At 47.1% G+C, this 17,843-nt stretch overlaps 1 protein-coding gene across 3 annotated transcripts in view; it reads left to right on the top strand.

Annotated features, from left to right (window-relative positions):
- Window positions 1–9,756, top strand: part of RIBC2 (RIB43A domain with coiled-coils 2) — a 10,953-nt gene extending 1,197 nt beyond the window's left edge. Inside the window, exons 2-9 of one of the 3 annotated variants that reach the window (XM_007453916.1) lie at window positions 3,089–3,433; window positions 4,448–4,566; window positions 5,854–6,081; window positions 6,450–6,452; window positions 7,168–7,172; window positions 7,314–7,322; window positions 8,290–8,439; window positions 9,575–9,709. In XM_007453916.1, the coding sequence (XP_007453978.1) occupies window positions 3,097–3,433; window positions 4,448–4,566; window positions 5,854–6,081; window positions 6,450–6,452; window positions 7,168–7,172; window positions 7,314–7,322; window positions 8,290–8,439; window positions 9,575–9,653 (930 nt within the window). In that variant the 5' untranslated portion in view covers window positions 3,089–3,096 and the 3' untranslated portion in view covers window positions 9,654–9,709. Of the gene's footprint in view, window positions 1–3,088; window positions 3,434–4,447; window positions 4,567–5,853; window positions 6,082–6,449; window positions 6,453–6,802; window positions 6,807–6,895; window positions 6,908–7,167; window positions 7,173–7,313; window positions 7,323–8,287; window positions 8,440–9,574 lie in introns of all 3 variants that reach the window. The other 2 variants (XM_007453915.1, XM_007453914.1) reach the window with 2 other exon arrangements.
- Window positions 9,757–17,843: the final 8,087 nt, after the last annotated feature.

The following is a 17,843-nucleotide window of genomic DNA, read 5'->3' as shown; positions in this document are numbered from 1 at the left end:
GCGGTTCAGGGCTGTGTGCCTTTAGACCCCAGTTCACATTTCCTCACATACGTAAAAACTTGCAATTTTCATGCTCTTCCTCCTTTTAAAACTTCACAATTTCTTGTGCTCAATTAACTTAATGCACTGATGCTTCCTCACTTAAAAGAAAAACAGCTATTGAATTCTATGTGAGCTGTAGGAAATATATTGTGAGGATAAACGTATGTTTTTCTCTGTTTTCTTAAAAAACTGGGTATGAAAAACTTTAAACACACACATATTCTGCCAAAAAGTTCAAGACCTTCTACCAGGGACAGCTGTTTACAGTAGACAACACACACTCCTGAGCTCATACCCCGGAGCTGACTCAGAACCAGATATGGTTCAAATAATAGTGTTCCGGCTCTTAGATCAAATACTCAAATAGTATTCCTTTTCCCCCATCATGTCTAGCAATTTCTTTTAAAGCACTGTAAGGATTTTTTAAATAGAAAAAAGCAGGGTACAAAATTGTATATACAGTGGGTTATCAATTAAGTTTAAATACATATATAAATATATATGTTTTAAAATACGTAAAAATATGCTTAGAAAAAGACAGAAAGGAAATATACCAAAATGTCAACAGTGGTAAAGTTGGAGTGATGGCATGATGAGTGAAATTGATTTTCTTCTTTATACTGTTTCATATTTTCTAAACCTTTTATCTTTTATTTATTTATTTATTTATTTATTTTTGGCTCTGTTGGGTCCTCGTTTCTGTGCAAGGGCTTTCTCCAGTTGCGGTGAGCGAGGGCCACTCTTCATCGCGGTGCACGTGCCTCTCACTGTCGCAGCCTCTCTTGTTGCGGAGCACAGGCTCCAGACGCACAGGCTCAGTAGTTGTGGCGCACGGGCCCAGCTGCTCCGCAGCATGTGGGATCTTCCCAGACCAGGGCTCGAACCCGTGTGCCCTGCATTAGCAGGCAGATTCTCAACCACTAGCGCCACCAGGGAAGCCCCCTTTTACCTTTTAAAATTCTAGCTTAAAGTAATTCAAACCTGTGATAAACCATAATGGAAAAGAATATGAAAAACAATATATGTACGTATAACTGAATCACTTTGCTATATAGCAGAGGCTAACACAACATTGTAAGTCAACTAGACTTCAATGAAATTTGTTTTTTAAAAAGTAATTGAAACGTACAAAAATGACGTGACAGACATATACATACCCACCACCAGACAAGATACAAACATTCTGCCAGACTGGCTTTAGATATCTTAAGAATGCTTTTTGAAAATTAAATGTTATACAGACATAGCTAAAGCCCTCCCCAACCTTACCATTTTCTTTTCTTCCCTTCTCCGAGGTGTGATCATTCCCATGCATGTTTCTGTACTGGTACTATTTAGGTATGTACATCCATGACAATATAAAATTTGTGCGTGTGTTTTAAAATTTTACATAAATGATGTTATATTGAATGTATCCTTTTGCGACATTTAAAAGACTCAACAGTCTATTTTTGGAATTTATAGGTGATCTACATACAGAATATTCATTTTAATTGCTTTATGATATTTTGTCATATGAATTTTAACCACAATTTCTTTATTCCTCTACTGGTGGCTGATTTAGATTTTTTCCAGTTTTTTAAAATAATTGCAAACAATGTTAATGACTGTCCTGCATTATGTCCCAATGTTCATGTCCCTGGCGTACCTAGAAATGGAACTGATAGGTCATAGTATATGTATGTTTTCAGTTTTATGGGATGTTGGCAAATTGCTTTCCAAAGTTATAAAAGTGTACCAAGTTACACTCCCACAAGCAGTAAATGAGAAATCTTTGTTTCCCCACATCCTTACTAATACCTGCTATTATTTGCATTTGAAATCTTTCTCCAATTCATTGGATGTTTCCCGTCTTGTAAGGTTGATGATCTTTTCACAAGTTTATTGATCATTCAGGTTTCTTTATATTGATTTGCCTTTTCCTCTCCTTGGCCTCCTTTTTGGTTAGGCTGTTTATTGTTTTTTTTTTTAAGTTGATTTGTAGGTGCTTCTTAAATATTCAGAATACTAATCCTTTAATGGTTGTGTTAAGTTTTTGGAAGGTTGGATTACTTTTAGAATCACTAAAAATCATTTTTTAAGTGGATTTGATCTTGGAGAGGCAGCAGTAAGTGGTGGTGTGAAGCAAGATCTTAATTCCCTGCCCTGGAATTGAACCTGGGGAGCTTGGATGAAAAGCAGGAATCCTAGTCACCACACCCCCTGGATCTTGACCCCAGTGAAAAATGCATTTCTCACGGAGGCAAAAACTGTAAAAACAGGTACAAAGTTTATTATTAGAGACACAGCACAACAAGTGGGAGAGCATACAGAGAAACATTTTGCTTAGTTAAGACAGAAGCAGGGCAGAGATGCACACAGGGAGAGATAGAGTGTGGGTGTCCCCCCTAATGAGGAGGGGCCCAGTAAAGAGGTGGTGAAGTCATTCATATAGGGCAGTTCTTCCAGGTCTGTTTACCTTTGGCCAATTACCTGGCTTCTTTTTCCACGCGTGACCTGCCCTAGGACCCTCCTGAGCATGTGTGTGCAAATTTTTTTGCAAGGTGGTATTTCAGCCCAGAGGCCTATGGGACGGCCTTAGCATCACCTGTCATGGAGTCATGCCCCCTCCTTTTTTGACCCCCAAGGAGCCTTTCTGCGCATGTGCAATGTCTCCCTTGCCCCAAGGATGGGAAATATGTGACCTTTTGATCCTTTACCCAAACAAGGGTTAGCCCCTCTCTGTTCCTGCCACGACTGTTATCTTCAGGCGTCCTCAGGAGACAAAGCCTGGCTATTTACCTTGTTTCTGTTGTTACTTCCATTTCGGAGAGCAAACAGGAGGCTGATTTTAAATGTCTAACCTGGAGCCCATCTACGTCCTAATGCAAACAGGAGACTAGTTGTCAGTGTCTGGCCCAAAGCTCACTTTTTCCTGCTCCATGAAATGTACACGGGAGGCCAGTTGTAAATGCCTAGCTTGGGACCCATCTATCTCCTGCCTCAGATTCAAATTTATGTCTTTCCTCTGAATCTTAAGCTGATGTACATGCTGTATCTCTTCTAGCTGCTGAAATGAGGCAAAATGACAAGATCGCATGCATATCAGAAGACCGGGAAAGGAGAGAGAGGAAAAATCTCTGTAAAGCTATCAATGATTTCCAACAGAGCTTTCAGAAGCCAGAAACTCGCCGTGAATTTGACCTCTCCAACCCCCTAGCCCTTAAGAAAGATCTTCCAGCCCGGCAGTCAGATAATGATGCTTGGAATACAATATCAGGAATGCAGAAATTCATGGGAGAGGATTTAAACTTCTATCAGAGGAAGAAATTCCAAGAGGAACAAAACAGGGAATGGTCCTTGCAACAGCAAAGGGAATGGAAGGTTGCCCGCGCCAACCAAAAATGCGCAGGTAATGGAACAAAAAAGACAAATGGGTCTCAGTACTTTCTTCAACAAATCAATTCCCGCCCCCCTTTTTTTTTCTTGTTTCGTTTTGTCTTTTAAGTCTCACTAATATGCTACTTTGGCCACGTGGCCAAAGAAAGAAACATGAGAACCCGGGTTCCAGGATTTAAACATCTTCAGCCACCTGCTCATCACGCAGGAAACACCTTCTGAGCTTGTGCTCTGTTCGGGCCCCAGTGCGATGCTGGAGTTCAGGGTAACTCAGCATCGGTCCCGGCCCTTAGGGTGTGGGCAAGACATAGGTCCAGCCTATATCAGTTCGTGTCCAGTAAGAAACTCTGATCACCCCCTGAACCTGGCCGTCCACCTCCATCAATGGGAGCTCTGTTCCTCTAGTTGCCCAGGCCCAAACCCAAGTCATCTTGACTCCTTCCTTTCCCTCAAATGCCACACGTAGTCCAGCAGCAAGTCATCCCAAATTCCAACCACCTTCACCATGTCCTCCACTACCACTCTGGACTAAGCAGCCAGCATCTCCCAACTGGATCATTGCAATAACCTCTAACTGGTCTCCTTGCTTCTGCCCTAGTCTCTCTATAGTCTTTTCTCAACCCAGCAGCCAGAATGATCCCATTAAAAGTTAAGCTGGATCCTTTGCTCAAAACCAATAGCTTCTCATTTTACTCAATAAAAACCAAATTTATTTCAAGGACCAACAAGTCTGACCTTACCTCCTGCGATGCTGCCCTCTAAACCCCTCTCCCCTGGTTCCACGGCAGACATTACCAATCCACAGGAGACATTACCAGGCCACAGTGGTGATTGCTAACACTGCCAGGCACCCATCTAAGAGCTTTACTTGAATTGACTCATGTCAATCTCCCACAGCCTTCCGATGCACCCCCTTTCTTTGGAGGGGGCCGTGATGAGAAACAGTTACTCCGCAGGGTGCTCTGCACATCTCGGAAGGATCTCTGGGCAGGCACGCAAGGTTTGATTGCGTTTTGCTTCCTTTCAGAGGATCTCTACCTGAAGACAAGGCTGCAGTTTGACGAAACAGCCAAGCATTTACAGAATCTGGAAAGCACCAACAGAAAGGCGGTTTGTGCAGCTGTGAAAGAATTCAACAAGAACCAGGTGTATACCCCAGGCTCTGTCTGGAGGGGAAGACAAACACACAGCCACCTCCCCGGCGTGCCCCGGCCTCCTTGGCTCATCAATGATAGCAATTCTTTTTTTTTTTTTTTTTTTTTTTTTGCGGTACGCGGGCCTCTCACTGTTGTGGCCTCTCCCGTTGCGGAGCACAGGCTCCGGATGCGCAGGCTCAGAGGCCCGGGCTCACGGGCCCAGCCGCTCTGTGGCACGTGGGATCTTCCCGGACCGGGGCACGAACCCGCGTCCCCTGCATCGGCAGGCGGACTCTCAACCACTGCGCCACCAGGGAAGCTCGGCAATTCTTTTTAATCCCTGCAACAATCGGCTGCTCTTATTAGTCACTGTGTTCAACAACCCTTTCAGAGGGGCGTGATTAACCCAATTTAATTGATAAAGAAACGGGCTCAGAGTGGGGAACTGACTTTCTTTGGGATGCCTAGGTACTAATCTGAGTTGCTTTGGCAGATTCAAATACTGGACTTCCAAATACCGCAAGTCCAGTATTCAAATCCCAGCCTGTCCAGCTGCAAAGCGTGGGCTTACATAACATAGTTCAGCTGACGACCTTGAGAGCACCTGCTGTGTGTGGGCACCTCAAAAAGCTCCCTGTCCATTCATTACTAAAGAGAACTGGTAACACTGACAAATGTCTCTTAATCCGTCTCCTGACTTTACGGAGAAATAACTGCAGCCCAGAGAGGGGAGGTGACTTGCTCCAGGTCACAGCCAGGGCCCCTTCCCTCCACCCATCATCCTCATGTGAATAGGGATTTGGCCAGGAATTTATTTGTCCCTGGGGCTGAGGTTGCGGGCAGTGGGAGCACCTTTTAGAAATCACCACTGCTGTGCATCACTTGGTTGGCTGTTCTTTGTGGCCCGCCACCGTCCAAGGGTGACCAGGACCACACAGAGTGGTACACAGCCCTGTCTTGGGGTGGGTGAGGCTAAGCCCAGGGGAGATGGCAGCCTAACAGGGGGAGGCAGCTCCCTGCTTTGGCAAATCACTGCAGACAAAGACGTGCAGCAGTTATGCACACGACCAACAGGTAGTGATTCCCTGAGCCCAGTCCACTCACCCAGCATCTCCCAGGCAGCTGGGGGTCTGAAGAGCCTCCCCAAATCCATGCCTGACAAGTCTACACCTCCCCCCATCCCCGGTGCCCTTGAGCACATTCTTCCTTCAAGGGCCCCAAGTGAGACTCGTCAGCCTGTGCCTCAGTCCCACCGGGGTCACTCAGAGCATCTCCCTTAATATCTTGCCCTGAGCAGGCCTTGGAGTCAGCGGAAAAGAAAATTCAAGAGAAAAAACAAGACCAAGAAGACAACCTGGCCGAGATCTCCAACCTGCTGCGTGGGGACCTGCTCTCGGAGAACCCCCAGCAGGCAGCCAGCTCCTTCGGGCCCCATCGCGTGGTCCCTGACCGCTGGAAGGGCATGAGCCGGGAGCAGCTGGAGCACATCCGCCTGGTTCAGAAACAGCAAGTACAGGAGAAGCTGGTGCCTGGCCCCCCCAAGCCCTCAGACGGGGCCCTGTGCTCCCTGCCACCTTCCTCAAGCATCTAGTTATAGCCACTGTCATGCTCGGCCCTAGAAGCTGCCCTCAAGGAGTCTGTGTTCTAGTGAGAGGACAAGCGCTAGGGAGGGCAGGAGACTGGGGAAGGGGCTGAGATTGCTGGGCGTGAGGAGGGTCATCAGGGGACCAATGGCTCTGGAACAAAGGGCTGAAGGTGGGGAGGGAGGCTTGCACGTGTCTGCGGAAAGGACGATCAGGCGGGGTGAAGAGCAAGGGCAAAGGCCTTGAGGAAGGGCCATCTTGACCTGTTCAGAGAAGGAGGCGTCTGGTGGCTGGAGTGGAGGGAGGGGAGAGGGTGGGGTGAGGTCCAAGAGGCAGAGGGTTGAGGGCCTGGCAGGCCACTGGGGAAGACTTTGCCTTTTTTGTGACCGAAATGGGGAGCTCTGGCGGGTTCTGAGCAGAGGAGAGACAGGATCTCACAGTTAACAGGATCCCTCCCGCCGCTGTGTTGAGGGTGGACTTAGGGGGATAAGGCGGGAAGGAGAGAGATCACTGGGGAGGCTGATGGTCGAGGTCAGAGATGGTGCTGGCTGAGGCCAGGGCGCTGGCAGCAGTGGTGCTGAGAAGTGGTCGGATTCTGGATGTATTTGGAAGTTAGAACCAACAGAATTGGCTGAAGGGTTTGGCATGGCCTATGAGAGACAGAGGAGTTAAGGATTACTGCAGATATCCTGGCCTGACCAACGAGGAGGAAGGAGTTGGCACTTACAGAGATGGAAAGACGGTGGGAGGAACAAGTCCAGGAGGGAAGTTCATGGGAGAATGGAAATCACAAGCGCAATTTTGGATATGTTGTGTGCAATGTTCTTTAGATATCTATGTCTGCTAGGATTCAGCTGAAAATCCCAAATAACACCATCTTAAAGAAAATAGAACTTTATCTCTTGCATGTAGACTAAATCCTTAAGAAAACAGCCCAGGGCTGGTATGGCAGCTCCACGACCATTGACTAAAATTCTGCCATCCTCATCACCTGGTTCCCACCTCTTAGTGCAAGATGGCTGCTTGAGCTCCAGTCAGCATATGCATATTCCAGCTGGCAGGAAGAAGGAGGGGGTAAGAACGCTAAGGACACTCTCTAGAAGTTTCCACTTACAAGACATTTCCATTTCCATTTCGTTGGACAACTCAGTCACTAGGTTGCCCCAAACTATAGAGAAGAAATGTAGTATTTATTCCAGGCAGTGAAGTGCTGGTGATTCTTTTATTAAGAAAGAAGGAAAAACGGCTACTGGTGGACAAGTTATATTTTCTGACACAACTTCCAAGTAAAGCCCAGCAGGCAGCTGGATATAGAGTCTGGGGCTCAGAATGAGATCTGGGCTGTAGACATAAACAGGAAGTCATCACTGCACTGAGAGTATTTAAAGCAGCGAACCTGGAGATCACAAAGGGAGTGAGTGTAGACAGAGGGACCCTCCCCTCCCACCCCCATCGTTTATAAAGAGCAAAGCGGCCTGAAAAGGAGCAGCCAGAGAGGTAGGAGGGATGTAAGCAGTGGTGAATTCAGAGGGAGCGTGGGAACCCCTGGGTCAAACGCCACTTCTGGGCTGCCGACTGGATGCAGGACCCAGCACTGGGCAGCCTATCTAATGGGCTGGAGAGAGAACAGGCAGGAGGGCAAGGAGACAGCAAGTGCAGACAATACTTTCAAGGAACTGTGCTGTAAAGGGCACAGAGAAATTCACCCCCAAGATCCTGAGCCATTGTCCTGGGGTGGGGCTGTGGCATCAGCACATTCTAGAAGTGACCAGAGGACCCCAGTGTCCAGCCAGGTGGTGCCACTGCCCACTGGTAGCATCCCAGATGCAGAGGACCTGACACCCGTGGGCCCTGCTTATGGGGCCCTGGGCTGGGAACCACTGTTGGAACTGAGACTCTGCTGTCCCTTCAGGCTCAGAGGACCAGCCAAGGCCTCCCAAGAGGGGGAATCAGCTGGGCCACCAGCATGATGACAGGTGTGTGTGTGGGGGGGGTCCTCTGATTTCCGACATGACGTTGCTCACCTACCTGCCCCCTTCTGGGCCTCAGTTTCTCCATCTGTAAAATGAAAGGCCGGCTCCTAGAGACAATCCCCTGGGGCTCTTCTGCTGGGGACAGGCGGTGGTGAGTCACCTCTCCTCTCTCCAGAGGCTCCAGCGAGACATGGATTGGGACAGGCAGAGGGTCCAGCGGGCTCGTGCCGCCTTGCTGCTTGAGCGACAGCAGCAGCGCCAACAGCATGACCTGCGCAGAGCCCTGGACTGCAACAACCTCGGCCTGGCCAAGGAGCAGCTTTCGCAGTCAGTGCCAGGCGGGGGCCTGGGCGGGAGCGGGGAGATGGGGGTACGAGTGGGGAGGGCAGGCAGAGGGGGCTGGGATCAGGTTAGGGTCAAGGGGGGTGGGTGGGAATTGGGGGCATCATCGAGGGAATCAGGCTCGGGGAAAGCGGGTGTAGGCGCTGGCCGTGCAGGGCCCATAGAGCAGGCACCGTCCTTTCCTGGACCCCTGGCTGTCCCTCCCTGATTCCTTCCCGCCCAAGGGCTCGGGACCCTTGGGGTGTATTTCACCAGAGGCCCTGTAGCAGCAGTGGTTGGGGCTATAGCATAGCCTCCTGGTAAAGAGAAGGGGAAGGACTCAGAGCTAAGAAGCCAGAAATCAAGTGCGAGGAAACCGTCGGTCCCCATAGAGACCAGGGATTGAGATTCCTTTGTGCTCTCAACCTGTAAACACCCCTCCTTGGACGGTCCTCACCTGGGCACTGGCGGACCCCAGCAGGCTCGGACACGGGTGCTGGTGATGGAGTACACGGGGGGCACCAGGAGTCCCAGGGGAGCGCACCGGGTGGGCTTCCGGGAGGAGGCTGCATGGCTCAGGCGTGGGGGAGGACAGTGCCAGCTGCCCACTGCAGGGAGGGCTCTCCGGGGAGAGGAAGGAGTTCCTGGGCTGCCCAGAACAAGTCTGGAGCCTCTTCCCCATTTCAGAAAGGCCCCAGGAGTAGTTCAGAGTTCCAGCTACAGAAAATGTCAAATGCAGATCAGTAGGTGAATTTGTCACTAAAAAAACCACAACCCATTATTTATTTACTTATTTATCTATCTATTCGTCAAGCTCTGGCTTGAACTCGGAGGGGAATCCACCAGTATTTTTTCCAATGTCTGTTTGGGGGCCTAAATAAGGAGAATTAAGAGAGAATCTCACAGAAATCAAATGGGATGAGCAAATGTCTTAACAGTCATGGAATTCTAAGATATCCCCACATTTCACGTGCGCAGGTCGCTAAACTAATCAGCAGTGACGAAATGCCCCCTTCCTCCCCCTTTAGCTCGTAGGGCTGGAATGCACTCTGTATCCTGGGGTTAACACACCAATTAAACAGTAGAATGTTTAGGAAGTCAGGCATTTGCTGATTTCGTTTTCTCCTTGTTTTATTATCAGGAAAAAATATATGAAGGAAATCTGTACAAATCATCTCACAGAAGATTATTTCGCACAATTTAATACAAGAAGTCGATAATGAAAAAGGCACCTTCTTTCCCTCTGAATCGTTTACCTATAAAGGGCAGTAACCTTGAAGAGTCCCATCTGTTAAAAAAAAAAAGGCACTCTTTGGTCCAGAAGTACCGTTGAACTTAATTTTTCCACCGTACACAAAACTTGATTAAACCCCTTCCTGTATTTCTATGAGGAGCATTAGTGTCCATCCAACTCAACTCAGACTATTTCTAGAGCAGCTCTGGTGCTGTAGATACAGGGAAGAAAGCCTGCGTATTAGACTCTAGGTTCAGCTGGTGCAATCGCCAATACTCACGGGCATCGTTTTACCCGCTTCACGTAGAATTAACTAATTTGGTTCTCACAGCAGCCCGGGGTGGGTATTTTTATTACTCGCATTCTCCAGGTGAAGAGCCTGAGCTATAGACACGTTAAGTGACTTGCCCAAGGTCACGCTGACGGGACGTGGTGGACCTGGGGTTGAACCCAGGGTGTCTGGCTCTCAACCACTTCTCTCTCCTGGCTCCCGGTAACACGACCCAAAACACGAGTGGCCAAAAGGCACAAGTTTATTTCCTCCTCTCGTCAGAGCCCCAGCTGAGCAGTGCTCCCTCATTGCTCTGCCATCTAGCATCCTGTGGTCCCGGAACGCTGTTCCAGCTCCCACCATCCTATCACATTCAGGCCAGCAGGCAGGAGAAAACGGGAAGGAAAGGGGTGAGTGAACGCAGCACAGCAGCTCGGCCGTGGATCCGGAAGTGTACATTTCACCTCTGCTCACACTCTATTGGTCAGAATTTAGTCATGTGACCATGCCTCGCTGCGGTGGAGGCTGGGGAGCCTTGCTGGCTAACCACGTGACAGGCAATCATTCCGCAATGGTATGAAAGATGGAAGAACACAGAGTTGGGGACGACTAGCAGTCTGCAGAGTCTTGAGCCGTGCTTTGGAATTTGCCAGTAGGGAGGTGAAGGGAGGCAACTTACACGGGGGGTGGGGGAGGGTATGTCCAGCAGTAACGGGGTCACTAGCTTCCAGGCCCAGATGACTGGGTCCCGACCAGTTACGTCTACCTTCTCCGTGTAGGCTTCTTGCAGGACCATATGCGTATGGCCAGTGACAAGTGGCAGCTCTCGGTGGCACTTCATCATTAGCCAAGGTGGAGCTGGATACACCAGTGCTGTAGCTGCTTAGCCCACATCCCTCTAAACACAGCTCCTCTTTCTCCCCGGCTGGAAACCCTTCACTGGCTGATGTTTAACCAGAGCCTGAGGATTGGCAGGGTTTTCCCAGGTGGATCAGTTGGAGCTGAACATCCTTCAGAGAAGCATGTTGAGGGTGTATAGTTTCCTGGAACTATCATAACAAAGTACCACACGTTGGGGGGCTTAAACAATAGAAATGTGCAGCTCCTCACAGCTCCGGAGGCCAGAATCCGGGACCAAGGTGTCGACAGGGCTGGTTCCTTCTGAGGGCCTTGCAGGAGAACCTGTTCCTGGCCTGTCTCTCAGCTTCTGAAGATTTGCTGATGACCTTTGGTGTTCCTTGGCTTGTGGATGCATCACCCACATCTATGCCTTCACCTTCACAGGGCATTCTCATCCCCTGTGTGTCTGCGTCCCAATTTTCCCTGTTCGTAAGGACACTATAGCCATATTTGATTAGGGTTCAGCTTAATGACTTTACCTAAACTGTATCTACAATGACCTTATTTATAAGATCACATTCTGAGGTACTGGAAGTTAGGAATCCAATACATCTTCTGGGAGCGGGGATGGAAGGGCACAATTCAACCCTTAATGGGGGAAATGCAGAGGGGCACCTGCCGCTTGCTTCCCAGGATAATCCCATTGAGAATGTTGCTGCCCAGGCTAAACAAGCCACGCTTTGGGGAGGGCCCTGGATGAGCGACGCCCTGTGTAGATTGTTAATCCTCCTGCAGTTGGGCAGGGAGATAAAGTGAGTGATGGGAGGTGATGTCAGTTCATTCAGTGAACATTGAGTGCTCTTCAAATCCTGGACGCTGTGCCAGGCCCTGGGCTAGGATCTCTCACAGTCTAGTGGGAGACCCATTTATGGAAGTAGGTCCTTGCACAGGAGTGGGAGGTGGAATCATACACCGGGCTGCTGGGCACAGGCTAGGAGGGAGATGGCGCTAGGAGGACCCTGCAGTCGTCAGTAATACCAATTATATGCCTGGAATCACAGGCCCAAAGTGGAGAGGCTTGCTTTGACTCTGAATTTTGCATCTTTTTTTAAAAATTAATTTTTATTGGAGGATAGTTGCTTCACAATGTTTTGCTTCTGCTGTACAGCAAAGAGAATCAGCTACATATACATATATACCCTCTTCTTTGGATTTCCTTCCCATTTAGGTCACCACAGAGCATTGAGGAGAGTTGAATTTCGCATCATTATAAAAAATATTCCGAAAGGAAGGCGAGGCGCAAAACCCGGACATTTGCTTGCTTTAAGTGCGCCCTCTGCTGGTGACTAGCAGCACAACACATTCCCCGTGGTTCTCAGGCAGGAAAATGAATGAACCCCAGGGATTAATTCAAGTAATTCAACTACCGCATCCCAGGCCCAGTGCTGGGTAGGTTGTTGCAACACCCGTGCACCCCTGGATGTTGTGATTGCCGTCCTGCCGAGAGAAGACAAAAGAAGAGAGGTTGAGTAACTTGCCTCCACCTGGTAGGCAGAGCCAGGTTCACGGTGTGGGACCCTCTCCATGGCTCCTCTGAATGGCCCCATTACGATTTTACAGACACACACACTCCAGAGGGTTTTGTTTTGTTTCTTGGTTTTTCACTTTTTCCCCGAACACTGATTATGAAAAATGTCACACATACAGAAAAATTGAAATAATTATACAATACACTCACACACCTACTACCTAGATTCTACAATTAATATTTTGCTAATATTTGCTTCATTGTCCAGCTCTCCACAAACTGGCTTTTAAAAATTCCAGTTATCAGGGAGGGGGAAGGGTAAACTGAGACGAAGTGAGAGAGTGGCATGGGCATATATACACTATAGATAAAATAGATAGATAGCGGGAAGCAGCCGCATAGCACAGGGAGATCACCTCAGTGCTTTGTGACCACCTAGAGGGGTGAGATAGGGAGGGTGGGATGGAGACACAAGAGGGAGGGGACATGAGGATATATGTATATGTATAGCTGATTCACTTTGTTATAAAGAAGAAACTAACACACCATTGTAAAGCAATTTACTCCAATAAGGATGTTTTAAAAAAACGAATATTTGATCTAATAAAATCACTCTGAACTTAAAAAATATATTAAAAAATTAAAAATATTAAAATTCCAGTTATATGATGCTTACAAAAGACACATCTAAAACAAAACAGCACAGAAAAGTTAAAATAAGAGGATTCAAAATTCATTTGACTTTATCCAAATAAGTTGAAAACTTATGTCCACACAAAACCCTGCACATGAATATTTACAGCGGCTTTATTCATACTTGCCAAAACTTGGAAACAGCCAAGATGCCCTTCAGTAGGGGAATGGATAAACAAACAGCAGTACAGCCATACAGTGGGATATTATTCTTTGCTCAAAAGAAGTGAACTATCAAGCCATGAAAAGACATGGAGGAACCTTAAATGCATATCACTGAGTGATAGAAGGCAATCTGAGAAGCCTGCAGACTGTATGATTCCAACTTTATGACATTCTGGAAAAGGCAAAACTGTGAAGACAGTAAAAAGATCAATGTATGCCAAGGATTTGGGGCGGGGGTGGGTGGGTGTGATAAATAAAGGGAGCACAGAGGATTTTTAGGACAGCAAAACTATTCTGTATGATGCTACAATGGTGGATACAGGTCATTATACATTTGTCTGAACCCATAGAACGTACGACACAAAGAGCAAATCCTAATTAAACTATGGACTTGAGTTAATAATGATGTATCACTATTGACTCATTAATTTATACAAATGTGCTACACTAAAGCTAGGTGTTAGTAACATGGGAAACTGGGGACGGGGGAAGTAGGTATATGGGAACTCTCTGAACTTTCCACTCAATTTTTCTGTAAACGTAAAAAATAAAGTCTAATTTATAAAAAAAGAAGAAGCCATGGAATACAGAGATGCTGTCACGGAGGTGCTGACACAGAGGGGGAAGGTCTAGTACATGTTTGGAATTAGGAGCAAAAGAAATATTAAACTAAATGCACAAAATATACGGTGCAGCCATGTCTAGACACCATGTTGTCTCTGGTGATTTTTGTGCCAATAAATGACATCAGAATTTTTTTAAAAAATAGAAGAAGCCATAAAATAGCAAAAGGAAGGGGGAAAAAGTCACTTGCACATTGTTCTTTATCTTTATTCTGAGTTCAAGTTCTAGTGTTCAGAATGATGGAGGGAACAACTGAAAAATGAAGGATTAGCCCTATGCTAAATAATTCAAGGATTCTCCTTCGTAGCCTCTGTGTTACTCCTGGCCTTGCCAGTCTGTTCTAGTTGAGTATGTGGAAACTGAATTCATTTGCAGACTAAGGGGTATAATCCTAGAACCGAATTCCTTTGTCTATCCTCTTATCCCTACTTTACAGATGGCCCAACAGAGAAAAAGCACATGCAGCGTTTCATGATTGCAACTGTAGACATGAACTGTGCACCTTTATTCCTCTCTAGGGCCCACTGCCCTCTTCCTCCTTTGTCCTAGTATCTGTTTGTGGATGGTGTTGTACAACCAAGAGCCTTTGTATAATCAAGACCCTGAACACTGCATAGTATCTTAATGGCAAATACGAATATTTAAATCCTGGGTCATTGTTTCACCAATAGAACATCTTTACTGATGAAGGAATATAAACAGAAATTGCACACAACACAGTTTATGTGTTCAATAGTGTGTATCTTTGCACACATCAGAAACATCGTTTTGGTTCTCAATGTTTTTACTAGTATCTTTCCCTGCCTATTTTCTTTGGATTGCCCTCCTTTAGGAAAACCTAGCAAAATTATGTTACTATTACTAGTCACTACTCAAGGGTCAGCGCTTCTGACTTTGCTAAAGGGTAGATTGGCTAAAGAAATAATTTGGAAACATTTTTTATTTGTCAGTGCCTCCTTACCTGTTCAGACTTCCTGTGTATAACCTGTCCAGCAGTTTGCACCCTCTAGTAACTGTGATCCAAATGAAGATAAAATTTTAATTGGTTCTTGCCTACACCATTTCATGCAGAACTTGGCCCTTTCGTATCATCTGGTCTTCCAAGATTCTCACTCCAGGGTTTTTAATAAGCATCTTCTATGGGAAAAGCATATATCCTCAGCATAAGGGACCGGTACAAAATCATTTGACGCAATTATTTTTAAAACTTTTGGCGAATCTTCCTGCCCCTGCCGAGTGTTTTTCTCTTGCTTTTGTCTGTTTTCCAAATATGCAAATTGCAGCACACATATCCAATTTTACACATTTCACATAGTTAGAGTGTAAAACATTCCTCCATAATCTTTGACAGCCCAGTTATGCTTACGCCACACTCCTTTGGCTTCCAAATATCCCCCATTATAGGAACGGTTCCTGCTAATCCAACACCTACTAGGTGCCAGGCAGGAACTCAGTGAAGTGTGTTACATGGAATGTCAGCTCGTCTCAACAACCGCATGGTCGCTGTTTATCCTGGTTTTACACACGAGCAAGCTGAAGAGCCAAGGAGGCATCAACTTGCTGGAGGTCAGGCAGCTAGTAATGGGGGGAGCTGTTTTCAAACCCAGATAAGCTGAATCACCATCAGTCTCCCTACCCTTAGTGTTCCCTACCACCCTTGCTACTGTAATGGGGAAGAACCTCTGTGTTCTATTACAAGTTCATCACTAAAGGGATGTTGCCTATAAGCTTAAATTATACATAACGGCCCATCTCTGGGAACCCTGCCTCCCAGGTAATGAGCGTTAAGCTAAAATACCTCTGTTTAGCTCACAGGAAACCTCCTGAGCAGGGGCCCACCTGTGAATGACTGCAGGGAGGAAGAAATGAACACCTCCCCTCTGGGGGCTGATGGGAACCAGGAAATGCTTGACTTTACCTCCTCCCCTTTTCGTATAAAAGGAGCCTGAATTCTAACTCAGGCAAGATGGGTCTTTGGGACATGAGTCCACCGTCTTCTCAATATGCTGGCTTTTCAAACAAAGTTGCTATTCCCTGTCCCAACAACTTGTCTCTCAATATATTGGCCCATCGAGCTGTGAGCAGTATGAGCTTGGACTTGGTAACACTACCAACCAGCCCCATTTCATGGACACAGAGCTCCGTAGCCTCAAAAAGTCACCTCCCTCTCTCCAGTTCTACCTGCCTAATAACCTCTGACATCTACATGCTGAGTTGTAGACAAGTGTCACTGACATAATGTCATTGGATCCTTGCAACAAACTTGAGAGATAGGCAGTTGTCTATTACTTTGATTCACAGTTAAGGAGACTGAGGTTTAGAGAGATAAATAATGTCACAGCATGAGAAGAGAAGAGCAGGGATCCAAACCCGGGTCACGCTGACTCCTGCTTTAGTGCTCAGGCCATCTAGCCACAGAGAGGCCCAGCTCAAGCACACAAACCCCACAGACTGAGGTGGTGCTTTTGTCCTGGGCACCTGGCCTAACTTTTGTCTTTGTTGAAGAGTAAACAGTGCGTCGTGTTGTATTTAGTGCTTTGGTCTACCTCCCACTTCAGAATGGATACTGCAGGCAGGCGGCATCTGTGACAAGCACTATGCTAAGCACATGCCTTTTACATATCTCGGTTCCTTGCAACAATCCTCAGAGGTCAGGATTATCGTCCCCATTCTTCACAGATTTCGGCTTCCAGAGGAATGATGTGTATGGCAGATTAAATATCCTAAAAAGTCTGTCCACTACAATTCAGCTAGATCCTGAACAAGTTACAGCCAGAAATTTAAATGCATTGCTGAGCTCACAAGAGGGTAAATGAAACCATGAAAAAGTTACACACACACAAGAAGGAACAGTGGACTGAAACCAGGACAGTGAACAGTAACAACAAATAGAAGCTGGGGCTTCCCTGGTGGCGCAGTGGTTGAGAGTCCACCTGCCGATGCAGGGGAAACGGGTTCGTGCCCCGGTCCGGGAAGATCCCACGTGCCGCGGAGCGGCTAGGCCCGTGAGCCGTGGCCGCTGAGCCTGCGCGTCCGGAGCCTGTGCTCCGCAACGGGAGAGGCCACAGCAGTGAGAGGCCCGCGTACCACAAAAAAAAAAAAAAGAAGAAGAAGCTGGGGCTGCCCTGGTGGCAAAGACTGATAACAGAAACCCAGAGTTTTGGGGACTAATGATCAGGAGGAAGATGAGAAACCCTCGTAAACAGTGAGCATCAAAATTGAGACCTCAGCATTAATCTGAAAACTTGGAAGGTGGCTATACTCTTAGGGATAGAGAGATTGCTAGAAACCAGTGAGTCTTCACTGTGGCTGAGACAGTGATAGTGATGATGGTGGTGATGATGATGATGGTGATAAGATGATGGTGATGATGGTGATGATGGTTGGTGATGATGGTGATGGTGATGATGATGGTGGTCTTTGAGAATTTACACCCGTATGCTCACTCTTTTTTTTTTTTTTGCAGTACGCAGGCCTCTCACTGCTGTGGCCTCTCCCATTGCGGAGCACAGGCTCCGGACGCGCAGGCTCAGTGGCCATGGCTCACGGGCCCAGCCGCTCCGCAGCACGGGGGATCCTCCCGGACAGGGGCACGAACCCGTGTCCCCTGCATCGGCAGGCGGACTCTCAACCACTGCGCCACCAGGGAAGCCCCATATGCTCACTCTTACATAGCCCCAGAGTTTTAATTTTTTTCAAACACGCGAGAAAAATCCCCAGCAGAAAAATTAAATTTAAGTATTCTCGGATTAATTTTGCATCCATCGTACCTAACGGGAGCTAACACAAATAATCTCTGGAAGAAAGCAGTCCCAATTTAAACTTCTCATGATTCTCCCAGATTAAACTCAAGCAAAGACAAGCTCACACAAACATACAAAACACATAAGGCAACAGCCTGCCATGAGTAAATGTCAGTGGAAACAACCACCTAGATTTGAGTCTCCCTAGAACTTTAGATGATGAAATTATCAGATACAGGTATCTGAAAAGTGCTTGGGTCTTCCACTTCCAGACTTGATGGAATAACTGGACTATCTCTTCTGCTATAAACA

The sequence above is a fragment of the Lipotes vexillifer genome, unplaced genomic scaffold (genome assembly GCF_000442215.2).
Source record: "Lipotes vexillifer unplaced genomic scaffold, Lipotes_vexillifer_v1.1 scaffold382, whole genome shotgun sequence".
NCBI lineage: Eukaryota > Metazoa > Chordata > Mammalia > Artiodactyla > Lipotidae > Lipotes > Lipotes vexillifer.
This window is presented reverse-complemented; position numbering and strand designations above follow the sequence as displayed.